The 12,561-nt window shown below is 43.0% G+C and overlaps 1 protein-coding gene across 1 annotated transcript; it reads left to right on the forward strand.

The window, feature by feature from the left end:
- Window positions 1–1,336: 1,336 nt before the first annotated feature.
- On the forward strand, window positions 1,337–11,426 carry anp32e (acidic (leucine-rich) nuclear phosphoprotein 32 family, member E). The gene is made up of 7 exons (XM_023975053.2): window positions 1,337–1,548; window positions 6,869–7,018; window positions 7,194–7,316; window positions 8,299–8,461; window positions 8,547–8,671; window positions 8,779–8,827; window positions 11,052–11,426. The coding sequence occupies exons 1-7, from the start codon at window positions 1,495–1,497 to the stop codon at window positions 11,150–11,152; spliced, it is 765 nt and encodes a 254-aa protein (XP_023830821.1). The 5' UTR covers window positions 1,337–1,494; the 3' UTR covers window positions 11,153–11,426.
- The last annotated feature ends 1,135 nt before the right edge of the window (window positions 11,427–12,561 follow it).

The following is a 12,561-nucleotide window of genomic DNA, read 5'->3' on the forward strand; positions in this document are numbered from 1 at the left end:
TATTCAACTTTGAACGCAACTGGCCAGAGTAGACTGTAGAGCCAGAGATGAAAAGGCGAAGCGAGAGGTTACTCTCGCCAGAATCTGTCCAAAATAAGACCAATGCGTTTCTATGGACTTATTTTGGACCTAAGCTTGTAACTTACCTTCCTGCCTTTGGGACAAGCAGCATACCACCCTGCATCCCACTGCTGGCTTGCAACTGAAGCTAAGAAGGGTTGGTTCCTGGATGGGAGACCAGATGCTGCTGGAATTGGTGTTGGAGGGCCAGTAGGAGGCACTCTTTCCTCTGGTCTAAAAAAATATCCCAATGCCCCAGGTCAGTGATTGGGGACATTGCCCTGTGCAGGGTGTACTGTACATCAGATGGGATGTTAAACAGGTGTCCTGACTCTGTGGTCACTAAAGATTCCATGGAATTTATTGTAAGAGTAGCGGTGTTAACCCTGGTGTCCTGGCTAAAATTCCCAATCTGTCCCTCATACAATCATGGCCACCTAATCATCCCCAGCTTCCAATTGGCTCATTCCTCTCCCCTGTAACTATTCCCCAGGTTGTTGCTGTAAATGAGAATGTGTTCTCAGTCAATTTACCTGGTAGAATAAGGGTTCAATCAATTTAAAAAACGACTCCCATTGTTAGGGTGGAGATATGAGCATCTCTTCATTATATACAGATCTCTGGTAGAGCGGACTATGGGGTTTTCGACAGTGCAGGTGACTGATTGATCTACAAACCTTACATCATAAATAACTAGTAGCCTACTGATTTATTATTTGTAGATCAGTCAGTCACAACTTACAAATGATACATTAATGGTTAGATTATCTCGAACATGGCCTGTGTTTAAAGCAGAACATGAACACATGCGCAGAACGTGATCCGCACATGTGCAGAAGTTTTAGGATCTTTAGTCCGGATAAAATTTTTTTTCGAGAAAAATCGGATCGGCAGCTTTTTGCTCTTAATTTAAGATTAGGGTTAGTCATAAGGTTAGCAGTGTGGTTAAAATTACGGTTACTTTTAAAATCAGATTTTAATAAGATACATTTTTTAAATTAGTGGGGTTTAACCATAATTATGACTTTGTGGCTGTGTTAACTAGTGACTCCCCCGACGGTTTAAAAGGAAGACCGGGTGGTTTAAAACGATGATATTGACGTTTGCGTTGACCCATCTAAATCTACTGCGCGCGCAATCACAACCAATCACCTCCGTCGTAAGAGGCGGATTATGTTGAACGGCATGATCTGTTTGATTGGCGTTTCAATCATCCGATTAAGATGAAGGAAGAGAGAACTGGCCTATCAAGAGCTTCATAGGGCGGGATTTGATAGAGGGGGCTGGGTGCTAAGTATCATGGAGGATCAGTAGAGGAACTGTGGCCATACAAGAAAACCGAGCTGTGGGTCCAAACTCTGGAGTTGAACATTTTATTGCCATATTTTTATTTTTTTATTTTACGTTAACCTAGTGTTTTATATTTTACTAATAATGGAGATGAAAAAGAGGATCAGTTTAGAATTGAGGAATAGGACACCAGCGGAGGTAAGTTATCTTGCCATTATTTATCTTAAATTTGAGGTGATAACTATGCGAGCCGATAACCCAGAGAAGAGCAGGATTTCTTACGAGCCTCCACTCTGCACATTGACAACTGAGGATGCGAGTCCGATTAGGTCTAAGTTTTTTAAAGTTTTGGATTCTGATTATTCGTCCGATCACAACATATGTTGGTTGCTGTACAAAAACGAGCTGAAAGTATCCACAAAGCAATTTAGATCGCTTTGTGATTCTAATAGCATTTTATTGATCTGCAACACTGTCTTTGCCATCATCCTCCTTGTCTTGCGCCCGGCCAGAGATCCATTGGATGTTCAAGGTGGCGGAGCGGGCATAATTATGAAGAACACATTCCGCTCCGATTATGCTATTGTTGTGAGAATAATAAAAATTGTGAAAAGCCAATAACATCGTAATAGGGCTCAGCTGACGTCGTGTTGACTCCTGTAATATAGCAAGCTAATCCAAATAGAGAATTCACAACTGATATGGAAATGTAAAATAACTTTTGATAGCCTTCGGGAAGCGATTAATTGGTTTGTCTTGGAAGTTGCCTGTTGTTATTCCATATGAATGCCGATGCAAATAACTATTTCAGTCGAATTTAAAAACTCAAGCTTTCCATGCGTAACGATGCTTTTGACAGATCTTACCAGGTTAACCAAATGCCAAAACAAGCTGGTTGGTTTCTCTGAGCGGACATTTTACTAATCGAATGGTTTTAGCTAAGACCCATTTATTTTACCGTAGCATTTTTAAAAGTCCACGGGATTTAACCATCAATACTCGAATGAACAGCGCCTGCAAGAATTTATAAGCAATATAAAACCAGCATGCACGCAAGCTGACCGTTGTCGGAGCGAGACGCGCAGTCACTGTCTACGGTGGCGTCAGTGTAGCGGATTTTTTTGTACAGTACAGGCTGTTGAGCCCTGTTTCTGACGGGCGGGGAGTGGAAGTCATTTTGTTACATCTATACACGAGCACATTTTGACGGCGATAACCAGTTTAACTCGATTTAGATAAGTAAATGGATAAATTGTGCCTATTAAACGGTTAACGTTACATGTAGGCCTAAATCAAATTTAGAAAGTCTACTTCCAAGCGAATTTCATATAGTCTATACGATTCACTCTGCCGGCCATTTAAATAGCCTACTTGTACTCCCATCGGAAAGCAAGTTGTCTATTTTGCCTCCATGATGTAGTGATTATGTAACGACAGGCTTTTCCTCGGGATGATTAACGACGACGATGTCTTTGTAAAACGTATATGTACACATTCAAGTGTAGCAGCGTTTGCGGTCCTGTTCTGCGTTTTATGAATTTAAGTAATATGGCAGATGGCGTGCGGGGCTCAGACCTCCCCCCAATTTAGTAGATTAGGCTACAGTAAATCCCCCAACCCTCGGAGACGGCGCTTGTTTGAGGATTGACAAACCAGGTCCCCAGTCATTCATGCCACTGACTTTGGCCTTCGACAAACCTATTTCTCTTACAATTTCTGTAGTTACATAACTGCTGTGCATTCAGCAGTGAAGTCCATTAATAGGATGTAGGCTACATCTCCACTGTTTCTCACTCAACGACAATATCGAGATGTGCACTGAACTGGTCCTTTACAATCGAGAGGCATTAGGTGAAGATTAAACCAGACTAAGGCTGTGACAATACCAGCCTCCTTTACCATCTCTTTTTTTGAGGAGCGTATTATTTACAATTTTAAAAGGTACAATCATACAGTGCATTCGGAAAGTATTCAGACCCCTTGACTTTTTCCACATTTTGTGACTTTACAGCCTTATTCTAAAATTGATTAAATCGTTTCCCCCTCTCATTAATCTACACACAATACCGGATACTGACAAAGCAAAAACATGTTTTTAGATTTTTTTGCAAATGTAAAAAATAAATAAATGGAAATATGACATTTACATAAGTATTCAGACCCTTTACTCTGTACTTTGTTGAAGCACCTTTGGGAGCGATTAGACTCGAGTCTTCTTGGGTATGACGCTACAAGCTTGGCGCACCTGTATTTGGGGAGTTTCTCCCATTCTTCTCTGCAGATCCTCTCAAGCTGTGTCAGGTTGGGTGGGGAGTGTCACTGCACAGCTATTTTCAGGTCTCTCCAGAGATGTTCGTTAGGGTTCAAGTCCAGGCTCTGGCTGGGCAACTCAAGGACATTCAGAAACTTGACCCGAAGCCACTCCTGCGTTGTCTTGGCTGTGTGCTTAGGGTTGTTGTCCTGTTGGAAGGTGGACCTTTGCCGAAGTCTGATGTTCTGAGCGCTCTGGAGCAGGTTTTCATCAAGGATCTCTCTGTACTTTGCTCTGTTCATCTTTACCTTTATCCTTACTAATCTCCCAGTCCCTGCCACTAGAAAACACCCCCATAGCATGATGATGCTACCACCACCATGCTTCACCGTAAGGATGTTGCCAGGTCTCCTCCAGACGTGACGCTTGGCATTTAGGCCAAAGAGTTCAATCTTTGTTTCATCAGACCAGAGAATCTTGATTTCTCATGGTCTGAGAGTCCTTTAGGTGCCTGTTGGCAAACTCCAAGCAGGCTGTCGTGCCTTTTACTGAGGAGTTGCTTCCGTCTGGCCACTCTACCATAATGGCCTAATTGGTGGAGTGCTGCAGAGATGGTTGTCCTACTTGAAGGTTCTCCCACCTCCACAGAGGAACTCTGGAGCTCTGTCAGAGTGACCATCGGGTTCTGGGTCACCTCCCTGACCAAGGCCCTTCTCCTCCGATTGCTCAGTTTGGCCGGGCGGCCAGCTCTAGGAAGAGTCTTGGTGGTTCCAAACTTCTTCCATTTAAGAATGATGGAGGCCACTGTTCTTGGAGACCTTCAATGCTGCAGACATTTTTGGTACCCTTCCCCAGATCTGTGCCTCGAGACAATCCTGTCTCAGCTCTGCGGACAATTCCTTCGACCTCATGGCTTGTTTTTTGCTCTGACATGCACTGTCAACTGTAGGACCTTATATAGACAGGTGTGTGCCTTTCCAAATCATGTCCAATCAATTGAATTTGCCACAGGTGGACTCTGTAGAAACATCTCAAGGCTGATCAATGGAAACAGGATTCACCGGAGCTCAATTTCGAGTCTTATAGCAAAGGGTCTGAATACTTATGTAAATAAGGTATTATTTTTTTTTATACATTTGCAAACATTTATAAAAACCTGTTTTCCTTTTGTCATTAGGGGGTATTGTGTATAGATGGAGGATTTTTAAAAATGTAATCCATTTTAGAATAAAGCTAACGTAACAAATTGTGGAAAAAGTCAAGGGGTCTGAATACTTTCTGAATGCACTGTAATCCCTGGATTGCTGATGCTACACTACATCACCAAAAGTATGTGGACACTCTTTCAAATTAGTGGATTCTGCTTTTTTAGCCAAACCTGTTGCTGATGGGTTTATAAAATCGAGCACACAGCCATGCAATTTCGATAGACAAACATTGGCCGTAGAATGGCCCGTACTGGAGAGCTCAGTGACTTTCAACGTGGCACGGTCATAGGATGCCACCTTTCCAACAAGTCAGTTTGTCAAATTTCTGCCCTGCTAGAGCTTCCCCGGTCAACTGTAAGTGCTGTTATTGTGAATGGAAACATCTAGGAGCAACAACGGCTCAGCCGCAAAGTGGTATGCCACACAAGCTCACAGAACGGGACCACCGTGTGCTGAAGCACGTAAAAAGCGTCTGTCCTCGGTTGCAACACTCACTACCGAGTTCCAAACTGCCCCGGGAAGCAACGTCAGCACAACAACTGTTCGTCGGGAGCTTCATGAAATAGGATTCCATGGCCGAGCAGCCACACACAGGCCTAAGATCACCATGCACAATGCCAAAGATCAGCTGGAGTGGTGTAAAGCTCACCGCGATTAAACTCTGGAGCATTGGAAGCGCCTTCTCTAGAGTGATGAATCACTCTAAACTATCTGGCAGTCCGACGGACAAATCTGGGTTTGACGGATGCCAGGAGAACGCTACCTGCCTGAATGCATAGTGCCAACTGTAAAGTTTGGTGGAGGAGGAATAATAGTCGTGGGCTGTTTTTCATGGTTCAGGCTAGGCCTCTTAGTTCCAGTGAAGGGAAATCTTAATGCTACAGCATAAAATGACTTTCTAGATGATTCTGTGCTTCCAACTTTGTGGCAGTTTGGGGAAGGCCCTTTTCCTGTTTCATCATGTCAAGGCTCCCATGCACAAAGCGAGGTCCATACAAAAATTGTCGATCGGTGTGGGAGAACTTGACTGGCCTGCACAGAGCCCTGACCTGAACACCTCTGAGATGAATTGGAATGCCGACTGCGAGCCAGGCCAAATTGCCCAACGTCAGTGCCCGACCTCACTAATGCTCTTCTTGCTGAAGTCCCTGCAGCAATGTTCCAACATCTAGTGGAAAACCTTCCCAGAAGAGTGGAGGCTGTTATATTGATGCCCATGATTTTGGAATGAATGTTCAACGAGCAGGTGTCCACATACTTTTGGTCATGTAGTGTATGTATTGGCCATTGAGAGGCTTTGAAGCCACCAGTCGGCCATATTGGCACACCCCAATCCTCCATAGGAATGAATGCAATTCTACAGTATTTCAATTAAATGTTTAAAGGACAAAGTTATATGTATTTTTGTCATTATAGTGGGGACAGTAACATTAGTACAAAAAAAATACATAAAGGAAAATGTTTTTCATGTTTTATTTTGCGCACATAATATAATTGAAGTATGCATGAACGTGTCTGTAATATAATAAATGTCAAAGAATGTAGACATACATTTAATAACTTCTATAGCTTCCAAAATGTTTTTTTTTTTTTTTTACAATGGAGGAGTGCTAAGATGGCTGTGCAGTGGCTTCAGCCCCCTGTCAGTCATCCAGGGTTTATACACATCATTGGTTAGCACATTTATATTGTTACCGCTTTTGAAGCCTTGTAGCTAGTCAGCTACTCCAGCCGTGGCGTTTTTCCAGACAGGGCTTCAGTCTTGTGTCCACACATGGCATTCAAGCAGAACATTTTTGAAAAGGCATGTGTTCTCACAGGAAACAGCTGACTTTAGGTCAAGGGTCAGCTTTTCCAATCAACATGCAATAAGATTACAAAATGGTGAATTAAACCAAACAAAATGTTTGCCTTTGTCATTAAAAATGCAACAAACTAGCTAAGCATTTAATTTGGTTTAATGAATTTGTTTATTTACCATTTTACAGGATGAAATCTCTTGAGATGCACCATCTCATTTTCAAGAGTGTCCAATGTATGGTGATGACTATTCCTACAGGTGGCCGAGCTGGTGGTGGATAACTGCCGCACCAGTGATGGTGAAGTAGAGGGCCTGACAGATGACTTCAAGGAGCTGGAATTCCTCAGCATGGTCAACGTTGGACTCACCTCCCTGGCAAAGCTACCCTCACTGCCCAAACTGCGCAAGGTGAGTAGGGAAGCTGGATCTTTTTGAGCAATCAATTATCTCACTGAAAATAATTTAGTTAGCAGAATTATAAGCCACTCTGGCTTCACTTCCAATTACCAATATTTGATATGCAGGATTACATATTTTTTTCCTAAATGATTCATCAAGAAATTATTATATTCTTTCCTCACAGTTGGAGCTGAGTGACAACAACATCTCGGGTCATTTGGAGACACTTTCAGAGAAGTGCCCCAACCTGACGTATCTAAACCTGAGTGGCAACAAGATAAAGGAGCTGAGCAACGTTGAGGCCCTGGTGAGTAGAGTCGGTAATGCTACAGTTGTAGCATTATGCGGTTCCAGGCATAAACCGTTTTTTGGGACTCAGTCAAGGTCTTAAGTCAAATTGTATTTGTCACATGCTTCGTAAACAACCTGTGTAGACTAACAGTGAAGTGCTTTCTCAACAATGCAGAAAGAAAACACAGAAAAACACTAGGAATAAATAGAAAAATTATAACAAAGGAATAAATACACAATGAATAACGATAACTTATTGTTGAGACTTAGTATTGTAGAATACACAAGGTGCAAGTAAAACATTTGGTTGTGCATCAGCAATTTTTCTCTTATGTCAGTCACTGAGTCACTCAATTAACCATGTCAGCTAACAAATTTTAGAATGGTAAGTTAGTCTAGCCAGCTATCTAAACCTGCAGTAATCATGGCCCTGACTTCCAGGGGCCCCCGTTGATTTTGTTAGTCACTCTCACTCAGCTATCATGATGGCATAAGTCATGGCAAAATGTGTAGAATTGCAGGAAACTAGCTTTAAAACTGCAAAAATGTCTCTCCACCCCATGGCAAAATTTGTAGACTTGCATGAAATTTGTTGTAAAATTGCTACATGTTCTTTCCACCTCATGGCAAAATGTGTATAACTGCAGAAAAATTGCTTTAAAATGACTAAATGTTCTTTACATTCCATGGAAAAAGGTGTAGAATAGCAGGAAATGTACTTTAAAACCAAAACTTTTCTCGTCAAGAGGGGGGGTGGTGGGCATGTTTTGCCTAGGTAGGTAGGTGGGTAACCAAATCTCGTTTAGGGCCCCCAAAAGGCTAGAGTCGACCCTGAGGCTGCTGGTTTTATATTATCTGGGAAAACTACTGTTAGCTTCGGATATTATAGCACAAACTAATCATTCTATTCACAAGGAGACTAGTACTTGGAGAGAATTAATTAATAAGGATTGTCTGATAGGATGTTGTGCTCTCACCTCTTCTCTCTAAAACCACAGCAAAATCTGAAGAACCTGAAGAGCCTGGACCTGTTTAACTGTGAAATCACCACACTGGAGGAGTACCGTGAGAGCATCTTTGAGCTGCTGCCTCAGGTCACCTACCTGGACGGCTTCGACCAGGAGGACAACGAGGCCCCTGACTCCGAGGCAGACGCCGATGGTGAGTATGGCTACCACAACACAACAACGTGGTGTCAGTGATATTTAAGGGAAACTTTCTTGAACGAAATGCTTCTTCATCATAGATGATGAGGGGGAGGACGGAGCCGGACCGACAGGGGACTATGATGATGAAGATGACGAGGAGGAGGAGGAGGTCTCGGAAGGACGAGAGGTTGGGCTCTCTTACCTAATGAAGGAAAAGATCCAGGTGAGACAACTGGAATTTGTCATGTTATTTTCAGAACATCTTAGTCTTATTTCCGAAGACTCGAGTCAATGCTTAATTAAAGAATGTTAACTCCTCCCACCCCTAAGGATGAAGAGGAGGATGATGATGACTACGCAGAGGAGGAGGATGGAAAAGGTGAGGACAATAATTATTACTGACCTGTCACTAGTAATCAAACCCAAGTACATGGACTCAAGCCTGGAAAGGGTCAGATATGTTTGTCTGACACAGATCTATTGATGTAGTCAACATACACCAGGTATACCAAACATTTGGAACACCTTCCTAATGTTCAGTTGCACGGCACTCCCCCATTTTGTCCTCAATTTGTCAGGGCATGGACTCTACAAGGTGTCGAAAGCGTTTCACAGGGATGCTGGCCCATGTTGACTTCAATGCTTCCTACAGTTGTGAAGTTGGCTGGATATCCTTTGGGTGGTGGACCATTCTTGATATTGACAGGAAACTGTTGAGCGTGAATAACCCAGCAGCGTTGCAGTTCTTGACACACTGAAACCGGTGCGCCTGGCACCTACTACAATACCCTGTTGAAAGGCACTTAAATCTTTTGTCTTGCCCATTCACCCTCTGAATGGCAAACATTCTCAATTTTCTCAAGGCTTAAAAATGATTCCTTGCATCTACACTGATTTGAAGTGGATTTAGCAAGTGACATCAATAAGGGATCATAGCTTTCACCTGGTCAGTCTGGAAAGAGCAGGTGTTCTTAATGTTTTGTATACTAATGTCTCTATTAACATTGATCACAGGTTGGCTGTTACTCAATTTGTGGCAATGACTCAGAGCAAAGGGGCATTGGCTCTTTGACACAGGAGGGTTTGACTTCTATTGATCCGTTCCTCAGCCCTGTGTGATTTGTATTCATTTGTCACTGATCCGTGTGTGATTCCCCCATTGAGAGCAGTTGCTAGCATTGACCGCTGGAGCCAAGCTAGGTCTACCCTCTACACTTAAAACAAGGTTAGAATACCGCCCTGCACTTTAGGAAGATCATTCCTTTCGACTTTACAGTTATTGCAGGTTGTGGACATGTAATCCAGAGATGGTTCAGGCCATTTAGTTATTACCTTGTGAATGCAGCCAATGGCCCCATGTGTGCAAGTGAGCTACTCCTTCTGCACTCTGATTTGAAAGCTGTGCCTACTGTGAGATTACATCAGTAAGCAGCACACTCACCTGTGTGTGCAAGGAGTATAAATCAGACCTCTCCTATATAAATTGCCAGGAAGAATACTTAGCTACTATCTCATACGTACGCATTAGATCTGAGGTATTGGGGAGCCTTTGAAAGTGTACTTTGATGCAAGAGAACTACATCAACGTGAAACCAAAATGGATTCCTTACACCAGGCCCAAACCACTCGCCATCGTGCGCAAATTGATGTTGTCCCCCCACACCAAACGCGATACACAGGTTGAAATATCAAAACAAACTCTGAACCAATTATATTAATTTGGGGACAGGTCGAAAAGCATTAGACATTTATGGCAATTTAGCTAGCTAGCTTGCAGTTGCTAGCTAATTTGTCCTGGGATATAAACATTGAGTTATTTTACCTGAAATGTACAAGGTCCTCTACTCCGACAATTAATCCACAGATAAAAGGTAAACCGAATCGTTTCTAGTCATCTCGCCTCCTTCCAGGCTTCTTTTTCTTTGGACTTTATATGGTGATTGGCAACTAACTTTCATAATAAGGTGCAGTACTGCAACCGACCTCAGTTTGTCTTTCAATCACCCACATGGGTATATGTTCCTAAAAACCAATGAGAAGATGGCACTTGGGTATATGCTTCTAAAAACCAATGAGGAGATGTGAGAGGCAGGACTTGCAGCGCGTTCTGCGTCACAAAAAAAAATCTACTTCTATTTTAGCGCCTGGCAACGCAGACGCTCGCGAGCAGTGTGGGTGCAAAGATTGAATAACATGTATGCGTAAATTTTATTTTGCAACGCTCGCGCACGTGACGCAACACGACCGTTAAGGTCAGCATGTTAGCCTCTCTTGCAGTGTTTCGCTAGTGGTAATTCAGTCTACAGGGTGGACTTTGTTACGTGACTGAACAGATGTATACTGGTGGTACTGTGTTGGTTTTCCCTCAGGTGTTTTTGAGATGGGTATGTGGGTGCGGAACATACAGTGGGTTGTGTATCAACTCCCACACAGCCTGTGGATATAATTTCATCAAATTCTGAATTAAGGGAAATGCCAATTGGATTTGATTGCCATTGTTCATTTTTACTTGGTCCTGATTAGAAATGATTGTCACCCCTTTAAAAGAAAAAAAAAATTATCAGACCAATTCTGACATTTTGATTGGCTTTTGTCCTGTGCAGAGGAGAAGGCAGGAGTCAAAGGGGAGAAGAGGAAGAGGGATGCTGAGGATGAAGGGGAGGATGATGATGATGATGATGACGACGACGATGATGATGACTAGGCTTGTCTTTCCCCAGCGAACCTCTGGATCCAGATCCAAGCTGTAGAACAATAACCACAAAAAAGTGTGATCTTGCAGATTGTTTCTCTTTGTATACCATAGATATCACTGTAGAGGCTGTTTTTTCGTTTTTATATATATGGGATACAATATGAAAATGAGATTTTATCGACAATTAATTTGTTAATCATTCCATGTTAAATGACGACCCTAAATCTCTTCAATGTGTAAGGGCTCTAAAATAAATGGATGGGGGGGCTGGATTTATCTCAAATGGCTTGCCAATGATATGATCAGTTGCAACTAGAGGTGTGTTATGGACTAATTTAAGAAGGGCTGTCGCAACAATGACCAGCACAACAGAAGTGGCCCACACTGTCCCTCGTTGACGTCAGTGTTCAACAAACATCCAATGGCGTTCCAAGACCCATGACAGGCCATGCAGCCCAGAGTCCAGTCCAGCCCATGGAGATAGATAGAGGACTCATCTTTGTATCTGTGCCATTATAGTGTCTGTGACAGCATGAGCAGCACCATTTAAGGCAATCTCCATTTTGAAGTAGTCAATTTTCTTCTTTACGATTGGCTGATTCTGCCTGATGACCCAGTTGGACATTACTCCAACAGGGTCACCAGGAGGGATCAGCCAATGAAGTTGGAAGTTCCACGCAGTTGACTAAATTAAAATGTTGGAAGCCCTCAATGACGTTGCCCATGCTTTTACGGCCTTTTGGCCACTAGAGGCCTCTTATCGTTCTCTATGGTCCAGCCAAGTCTCATCTACCTCTCTGGGCCACGGTGACGAAAGAATACCCCCTACAGGACAGCACTCTACACAGCACCACGCTCACTACTCAGGCAGCCAGGAATACCAGGCTAGAAAAGAGGCAACAGGAAGTTCAGGAACCTCTACCGTCATCGTTGTCTGCCACAAGCGGTCTCCTCTTTCCCCTCAATGCATTTTGTACCAGGTAGTTTCCACCCATCAATGAAAGTCCTGTCTCGCGTAAAATAGCATAGCAAAGACTGTTAAATCCCTCACACAGTATTTGACTTGTTTTAGGAATTTAAAAAATAGTGGGAGATGGGGAGGTCCAAAACAGTAGTCTAACAGTTTCTATACCAGCGTTAGTCCTGGGGAGTCGCACTGCCAACTGATGTGCAAACTGACCCCAAAACATTTGTGAGGGCCATAGAGCTGTGGCTTTCTAGGACCAGGGCTGGTAATCTCTAGTCTAAATCAAACCTGGCGGTTTGGCCTTAACATCCATCCATAACAGATGGGTCAACAAGGCCAAATCTGTTTACAGCTTGAAATACTGTAGCCTGACTGTTAATGCTGTTGTCGCGGTAAAAGTGACAGACTGGCACGGCCGTAATGTTTTCATTGTAAAGTTAAAGTCAAACTG

The sequence above is a fragment of the Salvelinus sp. IW2-2015 genome, linkage group LG30, assembly GCF_002910315.2.
Source record: "Salvelinus sp. IW2-2015 linkage group LG30, ASM291031v2, whole genome shotgun sequence".
In the NCBI taxonomy this organism is placed as follows: Eukaryota; Metazoa; Chordata; class Actinopteri; order Salmoniformes; family Salmonidae; genus Salvelinus; species Salvelinus sp. IW2-2015.